Source organism: Thunnus maccoyii, chromosome 4, assembly GCF_910596095.1.
Source record: "Thunnus maccoyii chromosome 4, fThuMac1.1, whole genome shotgun sequence".
Taxonomy (NCBI): domain Eukaryota; kingdom Metazoa; phylum Chordata; class Actinopteri; order Scombriformes; family Scombridae; genus Thunnus; species Thunnus maccoyii.
In genome coordinates, this window is record NC_056536.1 from 11,451,174 (window position 1) to 11,462,577 (window position 11,404).

General features: G+C 41.9%; 1 protein-coding gene across 4 annotated transcripts; it reads left to right on the forward strand.

The window, feature by feature from the left end:
* The first annotated feature begins 57 nt into the window (after positions 1-57).
* On the forward strand, positions 58-10,297 carry zgc:136971 (S9 family peptidase). 4 transcript variants are annotated; one of them, XM_042410150.1, is made up of 22 exons: positions 58-151; positions 430-556; positions 2,158-2,293; positions 2,577-2,652; positions 2,740-2,815; positions 3,220-3,332; positions 3,544-3,678; positions 3,871-3,962; positions 4,307-4,344; positions 4,438-4,559; positions 4,654-4,714; positions 5,507-5,601; positions 5,733-5,784; positions 6,692-6,795; positions 6,907-7,039; positions 7,163-7,246; positions 7,365-7,445; positions 7,884-7,972; positions 8,180-8,373; positions 8,503-8,605; positions 9,756-9,862; positions 9,972-10,297. In XM_042410150.1, exons 1-22 carry the CDS (start codon positions 140-142, stop codon positions 10,069-10,071), a joined length of 2,130 nt encoding a protein of 709 aa, XP_042266084.1. In that variant the 5' UTR covers positions 58-139; the 3' UTR covers positions 10,072-10,297. The 4 variants fall into 4 exon arrangements, with proteins under 4 accessions (XP_042266084.1, XP_042266087.1, XP_042266085.1 ...); XM_042410153.1 differs by having other exon boundaries at positions 79-151; positions 433-556; XM_042410151.1 differs by having other exon boundaries at positions 141-188.
* Positions 10,298-11,404: the final 1,107 nt, after the last annotated feature.

Sequence of the window (11,404 nt, forward strand, 5' to 3'; positions counted from 1 at the left end):
CAGTAGTAATAGGAAAGTTAAGTCACAAATATGAAGAATCACATCCACTATGGTCATCTGCTGCCCCCTTGCGGTCGCTTTCATCCACTACAACCCTCTAAACTGAACCAAAGTGGTATCGTCCATTCATGAACGCAACATGGAGGCGCTGGTACAGTTGAAATCATTGCTATGAAATGTTGAATCAGGTCCGGAGGAGGCGATGAAGTCATTGATAAAGACTAACGTGGATAAATTCATGAACGGAGCTGCAGTAAAGCGAGTCTGATTTAACCTGCGAGCAGCTGCTGACGGGAAACTGTTGGTTTATGTTGGTGCATGATGCATGAGTCTGCACTTATCTGAGCTGCCAGTGTGCACTGACTGACTGATAGTTTAGGTCTGTGTTTTAATGTGAACTGTTTGTGTGTGTGTGTGCGTGCACGGTAGCAGAAACAGATGGAGGCGACACAAATCACCGGGGTGTACGGAGAGGTTAGCGGCCTCCCTACGCCTGTTTCCGCTCATGTGAGTGAGGAGCAGCTGCCGGAGCTCCGGATGTACACTGTGACTGCAGGTGAACTGCTGCTCACACACACACACACACACAAGCTTGTGCAGCCTTGTGTAGCCTTGTGTTAAATATATCAGTGGCCAACTGTTTGTGCTACTTTTATTATAACTCATGATTACTTAATAATGGCTGCAAACCAGTAAACCATCTGTTCGCCTTGATTCTGGTCAGTTATGTTATTGTTGTGAAGTTATAGTGAAATCTGCTCTGAAACTACATTATCACATAACACTGATGGGACTATGAGAAAAAAACCCAATGCAGACTTGATGTTCACTGGGAAGTTTTAACAGTCTATTGATTTTTATACTATAATGTGCAAACTGATCAAAACCAATGGCTACCTGAAAGGAAATAAGACATATAAGTATCACATGATTTGTAGTTAATAAGTCACAGAAGCTTCGCAAAACCACCGGTTTATTCCTTTAAAGAAGGGGTTTAATGGAAAACAATCCTTATCCATCCTTGGTGGGTTGTTTTTTTGCAGATAGTTTTTGAAGCATGAAGCTGCTACTCTTTGCTGCTTCACTGACTTTTTGTCAAGATGACCCTGAGCAAACCGTTTTGAACTGTCTCTCAGTGTCTCAAATGAAAAAAACAAACAAACAGATAATTACTGTCTAATTCAAAGACTTAATAATACTTCTAGATTTATCAAATCAATTTGTAGGTAGGACACCTTTAATGCAGTACAATTACACCATATCAGTAAGAAGCATCTACAATGGAAATAATTCTTCATCTGGGGAATATTAATGTCCACAGTAAACTTCCTGCACATATGAATGGGTTAATTTGTTTATTCATTTAAGTGACCATGTGAAGACTTAACCTGGAAGTGATGAAAAGTCAGAGTCACCAAAGTCACTGGAAATCGTCCTCTGGGAACAATAAATATCCCATTAAATGTCATGACAGTCCGACACAAAGTTGCATAGATCTGTCTTTCCTCTCATAAGAATGTTAACCTGAATCTTCAGATTAACATTAAAGAAGAAAACGAAAGAGCTCCTCTCCTGCTTTGACTTCAACCAAACTGAGTGTGAAAAAAACACTCTTAGTGTGGCAGTAATGGAGGATACTCCAGCATGTGTTTGGATTTCGTGACAACCTGCTGGTCAAAGTCTCTCTGCCACTGACACCAGCGATCCAGTCTTAAGGGTTTAAAAAGGTTTACAGAGTAAATCCATCTGTCTCTGGATGAATGCCATTCAAACTGACTGTTGCTTATTGGATATTGCACAGTACATTGGATTGTGGGTTCAGGGAAGGACAGTCATGTCATCTTCATAAAGTTGCTGCCAGTTACCACTCATTCAAGTATAAAGGCACTTTAAATAGCCATAATTGCATGTGTGCCAACATACATGCTGATGCACATATAATGTAATTATGATGAATCAACATTTCTGTAATTATGATCCTTTAAACCAGGAAGATTACCAGACGTTTTCTTGCCAATGTCCCAAAATAGAACAGAAACACATGGATGTATCTACCAGTTTGTGTCACTCTTGTATCACACATGTGGTTTAATGAAATAATTGAGATAATTGAGCTCCTCTCCATTGGAAATGACTACTCACTGTATCCACATCCAGAGTGGAGTCAGAGCGACCTGGTCCGAGGCTCCAGACTGCGCTACCTGCAGCAGTGGACTCTGGTTGCAGACATTAACGACCACAAGAGCATCAGGACTATCCTCCCCCCGGGACCCTGCGTACCTGTGTCTGGAGAGTAAGTACACACGCATGTACACACGATATTATGTAAAGGTTGGTAGGTTTTGTGTAAATAACCCTCAGATTTACTGGCCCTTCTGAGATTAAAGATCAACCTAACAGCAGCTGAAAATCTTGTTTTTGCTGAACTTCTCCCCTTGCTGCGGTGATGTCGACGTGTACTCCAGGGTGTGTCAGTACACTGTGACATCACTGACCTTAAGTTACTCTTTAATTGAAGCCAAACTGAACACAGTCTGACATAAACATGTTTTTTTTATTTCTCCTCTGCTCTTCAGATTACTGAGTGCACGGTCTCTCATTCGAGGCCTGAGGGCCGTTGTCAGGGACGCAGGTGGACACCAGCTGCTTGAGGTGAGAAACACGGATTGCGACATTCTCTAAACATCTGTGTTCGAGCGTTTTGACAGACTGCTGTTATTTATGGTTGTTGCTGTTTAGATTTGGGACCATCATGGCCTCAGGAAATGCCTGAACCTGACTGCCCTCAACAAACATGGCAGAGTGTACGATGACGGTGAGATGGATGCAGCATATTGTTTACACACACACACACGCCCCCCCCTCCCCCCAAACAAGAAAGAAAATCTCCTGAATCAACATTAAGTGCTGACTCTTTAACTCAGTGGTTTTCTCTGAAGCCTGTTGTTGATATTTTTGCTCCGTTAATGTTCCCCAAATATCAGCACATAAACAGCTCATCTAAGGACCAGTCATGCCAACCTATGATGTCAGTTTTTTCCACTTTTGTGCAGTATGTGGGCTGTTGAGCCCTTGTATTATTGTGTGTTCATGTTTTTATATATACACTTATTGTGTTTGTGTATGTATGTGTGTGTGTGTGTGTGTGTGTGTGTGTGTATGTGTGTGTGTGTGTGTGTGTGTGTGTGTGTGTGTGTGTGTGTGTGCGTGTGCTCCCAGCCCAGTTTGGCTGTCTGTCATGGTCGGAGTGTGAGAACAAACTTCTTTATGTAGCTGAGAAGACCAAGAACACGTCAACAGAAACACATGATGAGGAATCTGCATGGGGGAAGGTATGACATATGAGGGTTTCACCTTTGACTCTGGAAAGTGACATTTTTCAGACATTTTATAGACCAAACAATGAATCGATGAATTGATAAAATAATCAGATTAATTGATAATCAAACCTGAAAATTGTTTGGATGTCATTAACAACACTAAAAAGTGTTTATGCATACATGTACTTTATTTTTGCTTGTGTGTGATGATGTGCTCAAACAGGACAGGAGTGTGTACTGTGAGGACTGGGGCGAGGCTCTGACCAATAAGAGCGTTCCGGTGGTTTGTGTGGTGAATCTGCAGAGCGGCACAGTCAGCGTGTTGCAGGGCGTCCCGGCTGATGTCTCACCTGGACAAGTGAGGACAGAGATGCTTTCAGCCACTTCACATCTGACACTGCAGGATAATCTATGAGGCTTTATTGATTTATTGATGTCTATAGATACATACCAACAGGAGTCCTCTCAAGTTATTATGAATGCTAGTTGTGGATGTTTTTTCTATAAATAACATCTTGTGTGTGTGTGTGTGTGTGTTTTTTCCCTCCAGGCTCTATGGGCTCCAGGAAGTCAGTCAGTGTTTTTTGTCGGTTGGTACCATGAACCCTTCAGACTCGGACTGAGGTTCTGCTCCAACCGCAGGTTAGAGAGCTGCTTCATTTTCTGACTCAGCCTGTGTCTGCATGACAAATAACAGCAACTGAAATAGTCAGAAATTAAATGAAAAGTTTTTTTTTATGTAGCCAAAAATCTCAGACTCAGAGGGCTGTACAGTCTTTACAACTGACAACACTGATTTGATTTGGATAAGTAAAAACACCACAGAAAAATACTTAATCAAGAAAAAATCTACCATGAGGAAAATATTTAGTTTACTGGCATCATGTGAGAAATAGTTTGCGGGGATTGCAGGCCTCAAACTACCCAGTGGAAATGAATGTTTACAGTTTAATTTGGTGTCTCTTTCTCTTTAAACTCTGTTTCAGGTCAGCGTTATTCAAGCTGGACCTGGATGGACACTGTGGTGAGCATGTCGCCTTTTTTCTCTGTGTTAATGCTTCAAACTCACACACTTTCTCTGATCCCAGTACTTTATGTCCTCCTCTTTCCAAACCAGAGTGTCTGTCGGGGGACAACCAGTCAGTGTCCTGTCCCAGGCTGAGTCCAGATGGGTCCACACTGATCTACCTGCAGGGCCGAGTGTTTGGTCCTCACAATCAGTGCCAGTGCCTGCAGCAGGTAGTGTGTGTGTATGTGTGTGTGTGTGTGTGTGTGTGTGTGTGTGTGTATGTTCATGTTCCTTCTGTTAACAGCAGTTTTTCATCCTCCACAGTTGGACCTGAAGAGCAGGAAGACGTCAACACTGTTGGATGTTGTCAACAGACCACAGACTGGTAGGTTACACACAGTTTTCTTTAAAGGATTCTGCTTTGAATTGTACAAAAAATGTACAAAATCTATAAAAGGAACTATTAACTATTACTATTAACTATTGACATAGTTTTTATTGTGTTTATATTGAAATGATATCAGAGTTATCAGTCATGCAGTTTTTTCCATTCATGCATGGTTTTACTTTGCATGCAACACTACATTATTGTTCCTTTTCTTTACGTTTGGCACTTCCATCCTAACAGCTCTGTTCATGTCATCTACATTCATGATTTGAATATAAGTTCTTGTCCACAGCAACATTCATGACTTCTCTGATGGACTTTTTATGTTGATGAATGTCGTGTTTTTGCTGTAACTGAGGTTAATTCAACTCCATGATTGTGTGAAGCTGGTAATTCACAAATTAGCTAAAACTGGCAGATGCACCAAAAGCAAAAACAAAACAAAAAAAAAAGTAAGAAGACCTTAACGTGCACTGTGGAGTTTTCTCGTATACATAACGTTTGCATCCAGTGTCTCCCACCAGATTGCACCGTGTGTATCCTTGAAGCCCAACACACATCTATGTCTTTACTTCCCCATAAAACATTTGCAAAGTTGAATTTTTTTCATATTTTAAATTGTGCATTGTTTATATCCATGTTTACTAGCTAGCAGTCTTCCCCACTGTTGCTGGTGCATTGCTGCGTTTCTTTCCATGTCGCCACCACTGACTGTCCATCTTAAACCAGCGCCAGGAATGTATACTGTGCTGTTTAAAAGGTGAAATTCTCTCTGTCTCTCTGTTTCAGGTGAGTTTGCAGGTGTGTATGAAGCTCTGGCGTCTGGCTGCTGGTCCGCAGACAGTCAGAGGGTCGTCTTCAGCAGCGCCTGCAGGAACTGGAAGGTAAACACACACACACACATTAAATAAAAAAACACCTACAACCCCTCACACAGATGTCTGCAAAGTCACAGACTCCTCACAGGACTCAATCCACTCCTCCATGGTTCATCTACTCTCTCCCTCCCTCTCAGGATCTCTTTATGGTCGACAGAAGATCAAAGAAAGTGTCCTCCCTCTCTGATAGTAAGAGTCCATCCTCTCCTCCGCCTCCTTCTCCTCCTCCTCCTCTCTCACTTCTGTCCTCATCTCACTCTCTTCATTTCCCTCCTCCTCCCCCCTCTCCTCTCTCTCATCCTCCCCTCTCTCCTTCGCTCCCGCCTCCTCCTTCCTTCTGTTGGCCACCCCATCCTCCACCATCTCCTGCTCCACTTCCTCCTCCTCCTTTTCCTCCTCCTCCTCCTCCTCCAGCTGCTGATGCTGCTCAGCTCTTTCCTTCTCCTTTATCACCTCCTCTCCCACCTTCACTTTTTCCTTTTCATTCACTTCCTCCTCCTCCTCCTCCTCCTCCTCCTCCTCCTCCTCCTCCTCCTCCAGATCCTTTTCCTGATCCTACTCTCCTCCCTCCCCTCCCTCCTCCACCCTTTCATCTTCATCATCTGGAGCACAAAAGAGAAGTGGAAGGTATGACACGACCAATAGACTAAATGTTGTCACCAACATCTCACCAACCAAGTACTGAGCACCAAGGATGACTTTTATATTTTTGAGATGTTTATTGTTAAAAGTGCTGAGATGAAGGTTTTACTGCAGAGCTGAATGTTGTTACACTTTCCTCTTTTTCTTACAATTAGCAGGCGGTAATTTAATTTTAAATTATTTAATTATTCAAAGTTAAATAATTATATTTCATATGCATCTTCTGCACATGTGATTTGGATATATAAGCGCTGGACATTATATCAACACCTGTGTTATTTACTACAGGTATATAATTTTAAAACCCTTTTAAAAGCCTTCAACAGATCTTTATCCCTGTGTGTCGCCCTCTATCGTTTCTCTCCTGTGTCCTGTCTTTCTTTCATCACTTCTTTCTCTCTCTTTACCTCTGTCTTTGTTGTTTTTCCTCTGTCTTGCTCCCTCTCCTCTGCAGGTCCCTCTGATCTTTCCAGAGTTTATGGCAGCTGGAAGCTGTTGACAGTCCAGAAGGACCTGATAGTCGTCTGCTGCTCCAGCCCCAACACACCACCCGCTCTGGTCCGACAACAAACCTTTTTAAACAAGATTAGTTTGAACAAATATTACTTTCATGTTATTTCTTTCTTTTATGGACCACATGTTTGTGTGTGTGTGTGTGTGTGTCTGCAGCGGGTGGGTTTCCTCCCTTCGGCAGGTGAGACTGTGAACTGGCGAACCCTGCAGCAGCCCGTCATGACCTTTGACTTCCGCTGGACAGTTCTAGATGTTAAACCTCCACCAGCAGAGGACAACACACACTACTGTGAGACACAAACACACATCAACACACACAACAGGTCAAAAATGATGAAGCTTACTGTCACTCCTGACTTGCTGTGATGTCAAGCTCCTCTTACTTTTCTGTGTCTCTGTGTCTCTTCAACAGCTGGTTTAGACTTCGGGGCCGTCCTGGTTAAACCATCTCGTCCCCTTCACGAAGCCAAAACACCTCTGGTCGTCTTCATCCATGGTCTGTGTTCATTTGTGTAGTTACTGTATTTCTGTTTACAGGATAGAAACATAATGAAACATATTATTTAATTCTTTGTATTATGAATTTATTTTTTATTTGTGTTTGTTGCCTCCAGGCGGCCCGCACTCCCAGTTCCCTGCAGAGTGGAACTGCACCACAGCTGGACTGGCTAAACTCGGCTTCGCTGTGCTCATGGGTGAGATGTATGGGATTAAATTTGAGTCATAATAATTGAACAAAATCTCCCAAAAATCAAACCAAAAATATTAAATTGAAAGTGAAAAATAAACTGAAAGCAAAAACGTGACCTAAATGCAAAACTTAGGACAAATAATCTGATCTAATGTAGCTTTTTTGATTTGACTCAGAAGCTCATTTGCATTTTATCTCAATTTTCCTCATTTCTTTCTGTTGCTGAAAACATTTTCGGAGCCCTAGTTTACTGTAGAAGTGGTTGGTTGGTGTCTTTTTTATGTAAAAGGATCAAATTTGCGTGAAAATAGTTTGAACCAATATTAAATCAAAATCTATTTTTTTTGGTGAGACTGTTAAAAAACTAACAGTCCTCTAAATTCACATAATCAAAACCTTTGGTGTTTATTCCTGAAATCCTTCTCTGTGTCTCTCTATCAAGTGAACTACCGGGGATCCACAGGGTTCGGCCAGGACAGCATTTTGTCCCTGATTGGTCAGATCGGAAGTCAGGATGTAAAAGATGTGCAGGTACTGACTGTTCTGGTTTGAATCAAGTTTGCAACAAATCTCTGTGTAGACAACATTGGTGAAAAAATATCTTCATATCAGCATATCTCAGGAGATGAGTTTTGATAAATAGGAAGGAAAAAGAACAAATTGTAACAAGGTAGATCCATAAACAGTTCAGTATCACCTGGGAAAAGTCAGAAAATGATTTGCTCTGTCTTTACGCAGAGGGCCGTGCTTACTGCGCTGCAGAGTGACATTACACTTGACTCCAAACGCTTGGCCGTGATTGGAGGTTCCCACGGCGGTTTCCTGTCTTGTCATCTGGTCGGTCAGTACCCAGAGTTCTACAGAGCGTGTGCGGCCAGGAACCCTGTCATTAATGCTGCTACTTTATTGGGCACCAGTGATATAGTGGACTGGTGAGAGACATGACTTAACAAATCATCCACACATGACACAGACAAGCTTTTCCTCCACTGTAACACATCCAAACCACTTCATAGTTTGAATCTTCCTCTCTCTATCTGTCTCTCTGTCTCTCTCTCCAGGCGTTACACCAGTGTGGGGTTGCCGTACTCATATGACCAGATACCCACTGCTGAAGCCCTGGCTGCTATGTTAGAGAAGTCACCCATCACACATGCAGCTCAGGTCAGACACACACACAAACATTTTTAAATACTGTCTTTTAATCACAGTGTACAAGTAACCAAATTCGCTGCATGATTTGCGGTTCAAAAAACCCTTTATTTATCTTACACTGGCTCTTTATGCAGCCCCTCAGTTCAGCCTCTGTCTGAAAAAGGTCGTTTTAGCTCCGGTCCTTTTCAGGGCCCTCCTCCCAATGAGCCCACTCTGTTCTGATTGGTTAGCGTCTGGAAGCTGCCCCTCGGTAGACTTCTGGCTCTGGCTTTACGTCAACAAACAGTAGTAGTAGGATTTTACTTCTTTTACTCGTTATTTACTGAAATGGAAACTTCTCAAAAACATCCGTAAATGTTCGAGCACGAATCTGATCCGAAACATGAGAGTGGACAACGTGAACAACACATGGAACAACCTGAGCACAAAGACTATGGAGTGGACGGCTGTTTGCGGACATGTGCGAACAATCTGACGTCATCAGGAGGAGGAAGTAGAGGTAACTTTGCAAAGGAAGTGTTCAGAGCAGGCTGAAGCCCAGGCTTTTGACTTTCAGGGAGCATTTTTACATACGTTTGCCTCGATTTTTGGAACTTTGACTGTGTTAAACAAAGACATCCAGCATCATAACAGTATAAAAATAACAGAAAATCCCAAAAAGCACAATATGTCCCCTTTAATAACAAAAGTATAAATCTAAAACCCCACATGCAGCCTCTACCGCCCGCACTGCTCATTACACGCCAAACTTTGAAAGTGTTTATTAAAGATAGTGATAATGTTGCTATTCTCACAGCCTTATCAGTAGTGCCACTTAAAAATATAGTTTGTCCTGGTTGGAAGTGCTAAAAGAAAGACCAAAAAGTCACAACAATCAAATGCTTCTCCTTTGGTATTTCTTTTGTACAAGTGTATTGTAATTGTAATATTTTGACTCAACCTGAATTGGGATTCATCCAGTGGCAACCGAGAAAATTCACAGCAAATTTACATGGAAATCTAAGCATTCGTTTTCTAGACACAGGATCTTATCATGGACAGCACTAGCACTAGGGGAAAGGGCCAGAGTCAGTTTCATAAAGGCACATTAGTTGTGTAAGTAAATATACTTTTTTTAAAAAACAAAGAAACTACAGAACTTGTGTGTGTGTGTTTGTAGATCAAAGCTCCAGTGCTGCTGATGCTGGGAGGCAGAGACAGGCGAGTTTCTCCTCACCAGGGTCTGGAGCTCTATAAAGCGCTGAAGAGCAGAGCTTCACCTGTCAGGTAGAACACAGGATACATAAAATACACCACACCCTGTTTGTCATGAAGTCACTTATAATTGTGATTATTAAGACTTTAGCTGTGTTCATCGTTCTGGTTGTCTCTCCAGGTTGTTGTGGTTTCCAGAAGACGGACATTCTCTGTCCAGAGTGGACACACAGGCCGACTGCTTCCTCAACACGGTGCTGTGGCTGCACCAGCATCTCTGAACGCACACAAACAAACACACACACAGTGCACAGTGATGGAGGAGTTCTGCTGCTGAACATCATCATAAAAGAAAATAATTGGGTTATTATCACAGCAGCTGTCAATAGTAAACACGCCGCTGCCTTTTTAACAACACAACACACATTCTGTATGTTATTATGTACTTAATTTTGTAAAAACATTTCCAAATCAAAGCATGCAATAAAGAATACTTACAAAACTGAACTGATGTAAAGATTTTGTCATGTCTGGTTTGCATAGCGTTACATATAAAAAAGCTTTCCCCACAATAATTAAACAAAAAATGTACATTATGCCTCTCTTCATCTGCAAAGATCACTACTTAATTTTAGTGCTAAGTTACATCTGCAGCCCTAAAATATTTTTCCCATTAATGTAATAGTCAGTGCAGGCTGGCAAAGATGGTTTTTATCAAATATAGTAACTGTAATTTATACAATGTCCTGCAGGTGGCAGCCTCTGTCAGCGGTAACAGTTTCCCCCTGTTTCAGCACATTTATTCCATTACAAATTAAACGTTTTATCATACCAGCTTTATTAGATCTTTTTAACTAAAGAAAATATACATGAGATGCCTCAGTTCAAATGCAGAAGATCAAGTTTGATTTGAGCTTGAACCTCTTGGTGACCACACAAAAAGACCCAGAACTCTAAGTGTCACATTCAACTTAAATGGTCACATTTCACAATGTGCAACCACACAGACCCACTACATCGCTGTCAAGCACCCAAACCGCTCGAAACCGAATCTGAAGCCTTTAATTGAGGCTTTTGACTACCTTCCTCACAGGGCTGCCAGGACAAATAGGTTACTGTAATGCTGACCTTTCAGCCAAGTTAGTGTTATAGACAAGATCTGACAAAGCAATCTGTTTCTGTTTCTTTCCTTCATTTCTTGATTTCTTGTCATGTACCTCAGTTTTCCTCCGTTTGGCTCTGGGCAGGTCTTTGCTGGATTGCAATTTAATCATGAGCTTCCCACAAATTTCAGGGTTTACATTACAGGTTTTAATTCTCTTCCAGTCAATAAACCAACCTCCCACGTGAGCTGAAATTTAGATCTTAGTGTTTTATTTTCACGACCAAACCCTGGCTGTCACACGTTTCTTGAAAAAAAAAAAAAAAAAAGGGCAAAATGTGAAGACATCTGAAACAAGGGAAGAGCATGAGTGTTGTACTGAGGCAGTCACAGAGGGAAACACAACCTCAGTTTGTTAGTACGTTTGCGGCCTAGTTGAGACTTGACAGCGGCCTTGAACGGTTCCACCGCTTTCATTTCCCAGACAGCACAAGTGGGCATTCCTTCAGTTG

Coding starts and splice junctions, on each gene's coding strand:
- zgc:136971 (XM_042410150.1), top strand. Junction 3,963..4,306: donor AGGTTCTGCTCCAACCGCAG/GTTAGAGAGCTG, acceptor ACTCTGTTTCAG/GTCAGCGTTATTCAAGCTGG. Junction 5,785..6,691: donor AGTGTCCTCCCTCTCTGATA/GTAAGAGTCCAT, acceptor TCTCCTCTGCAG/GTCCCTCTGATCTTTCCAGA.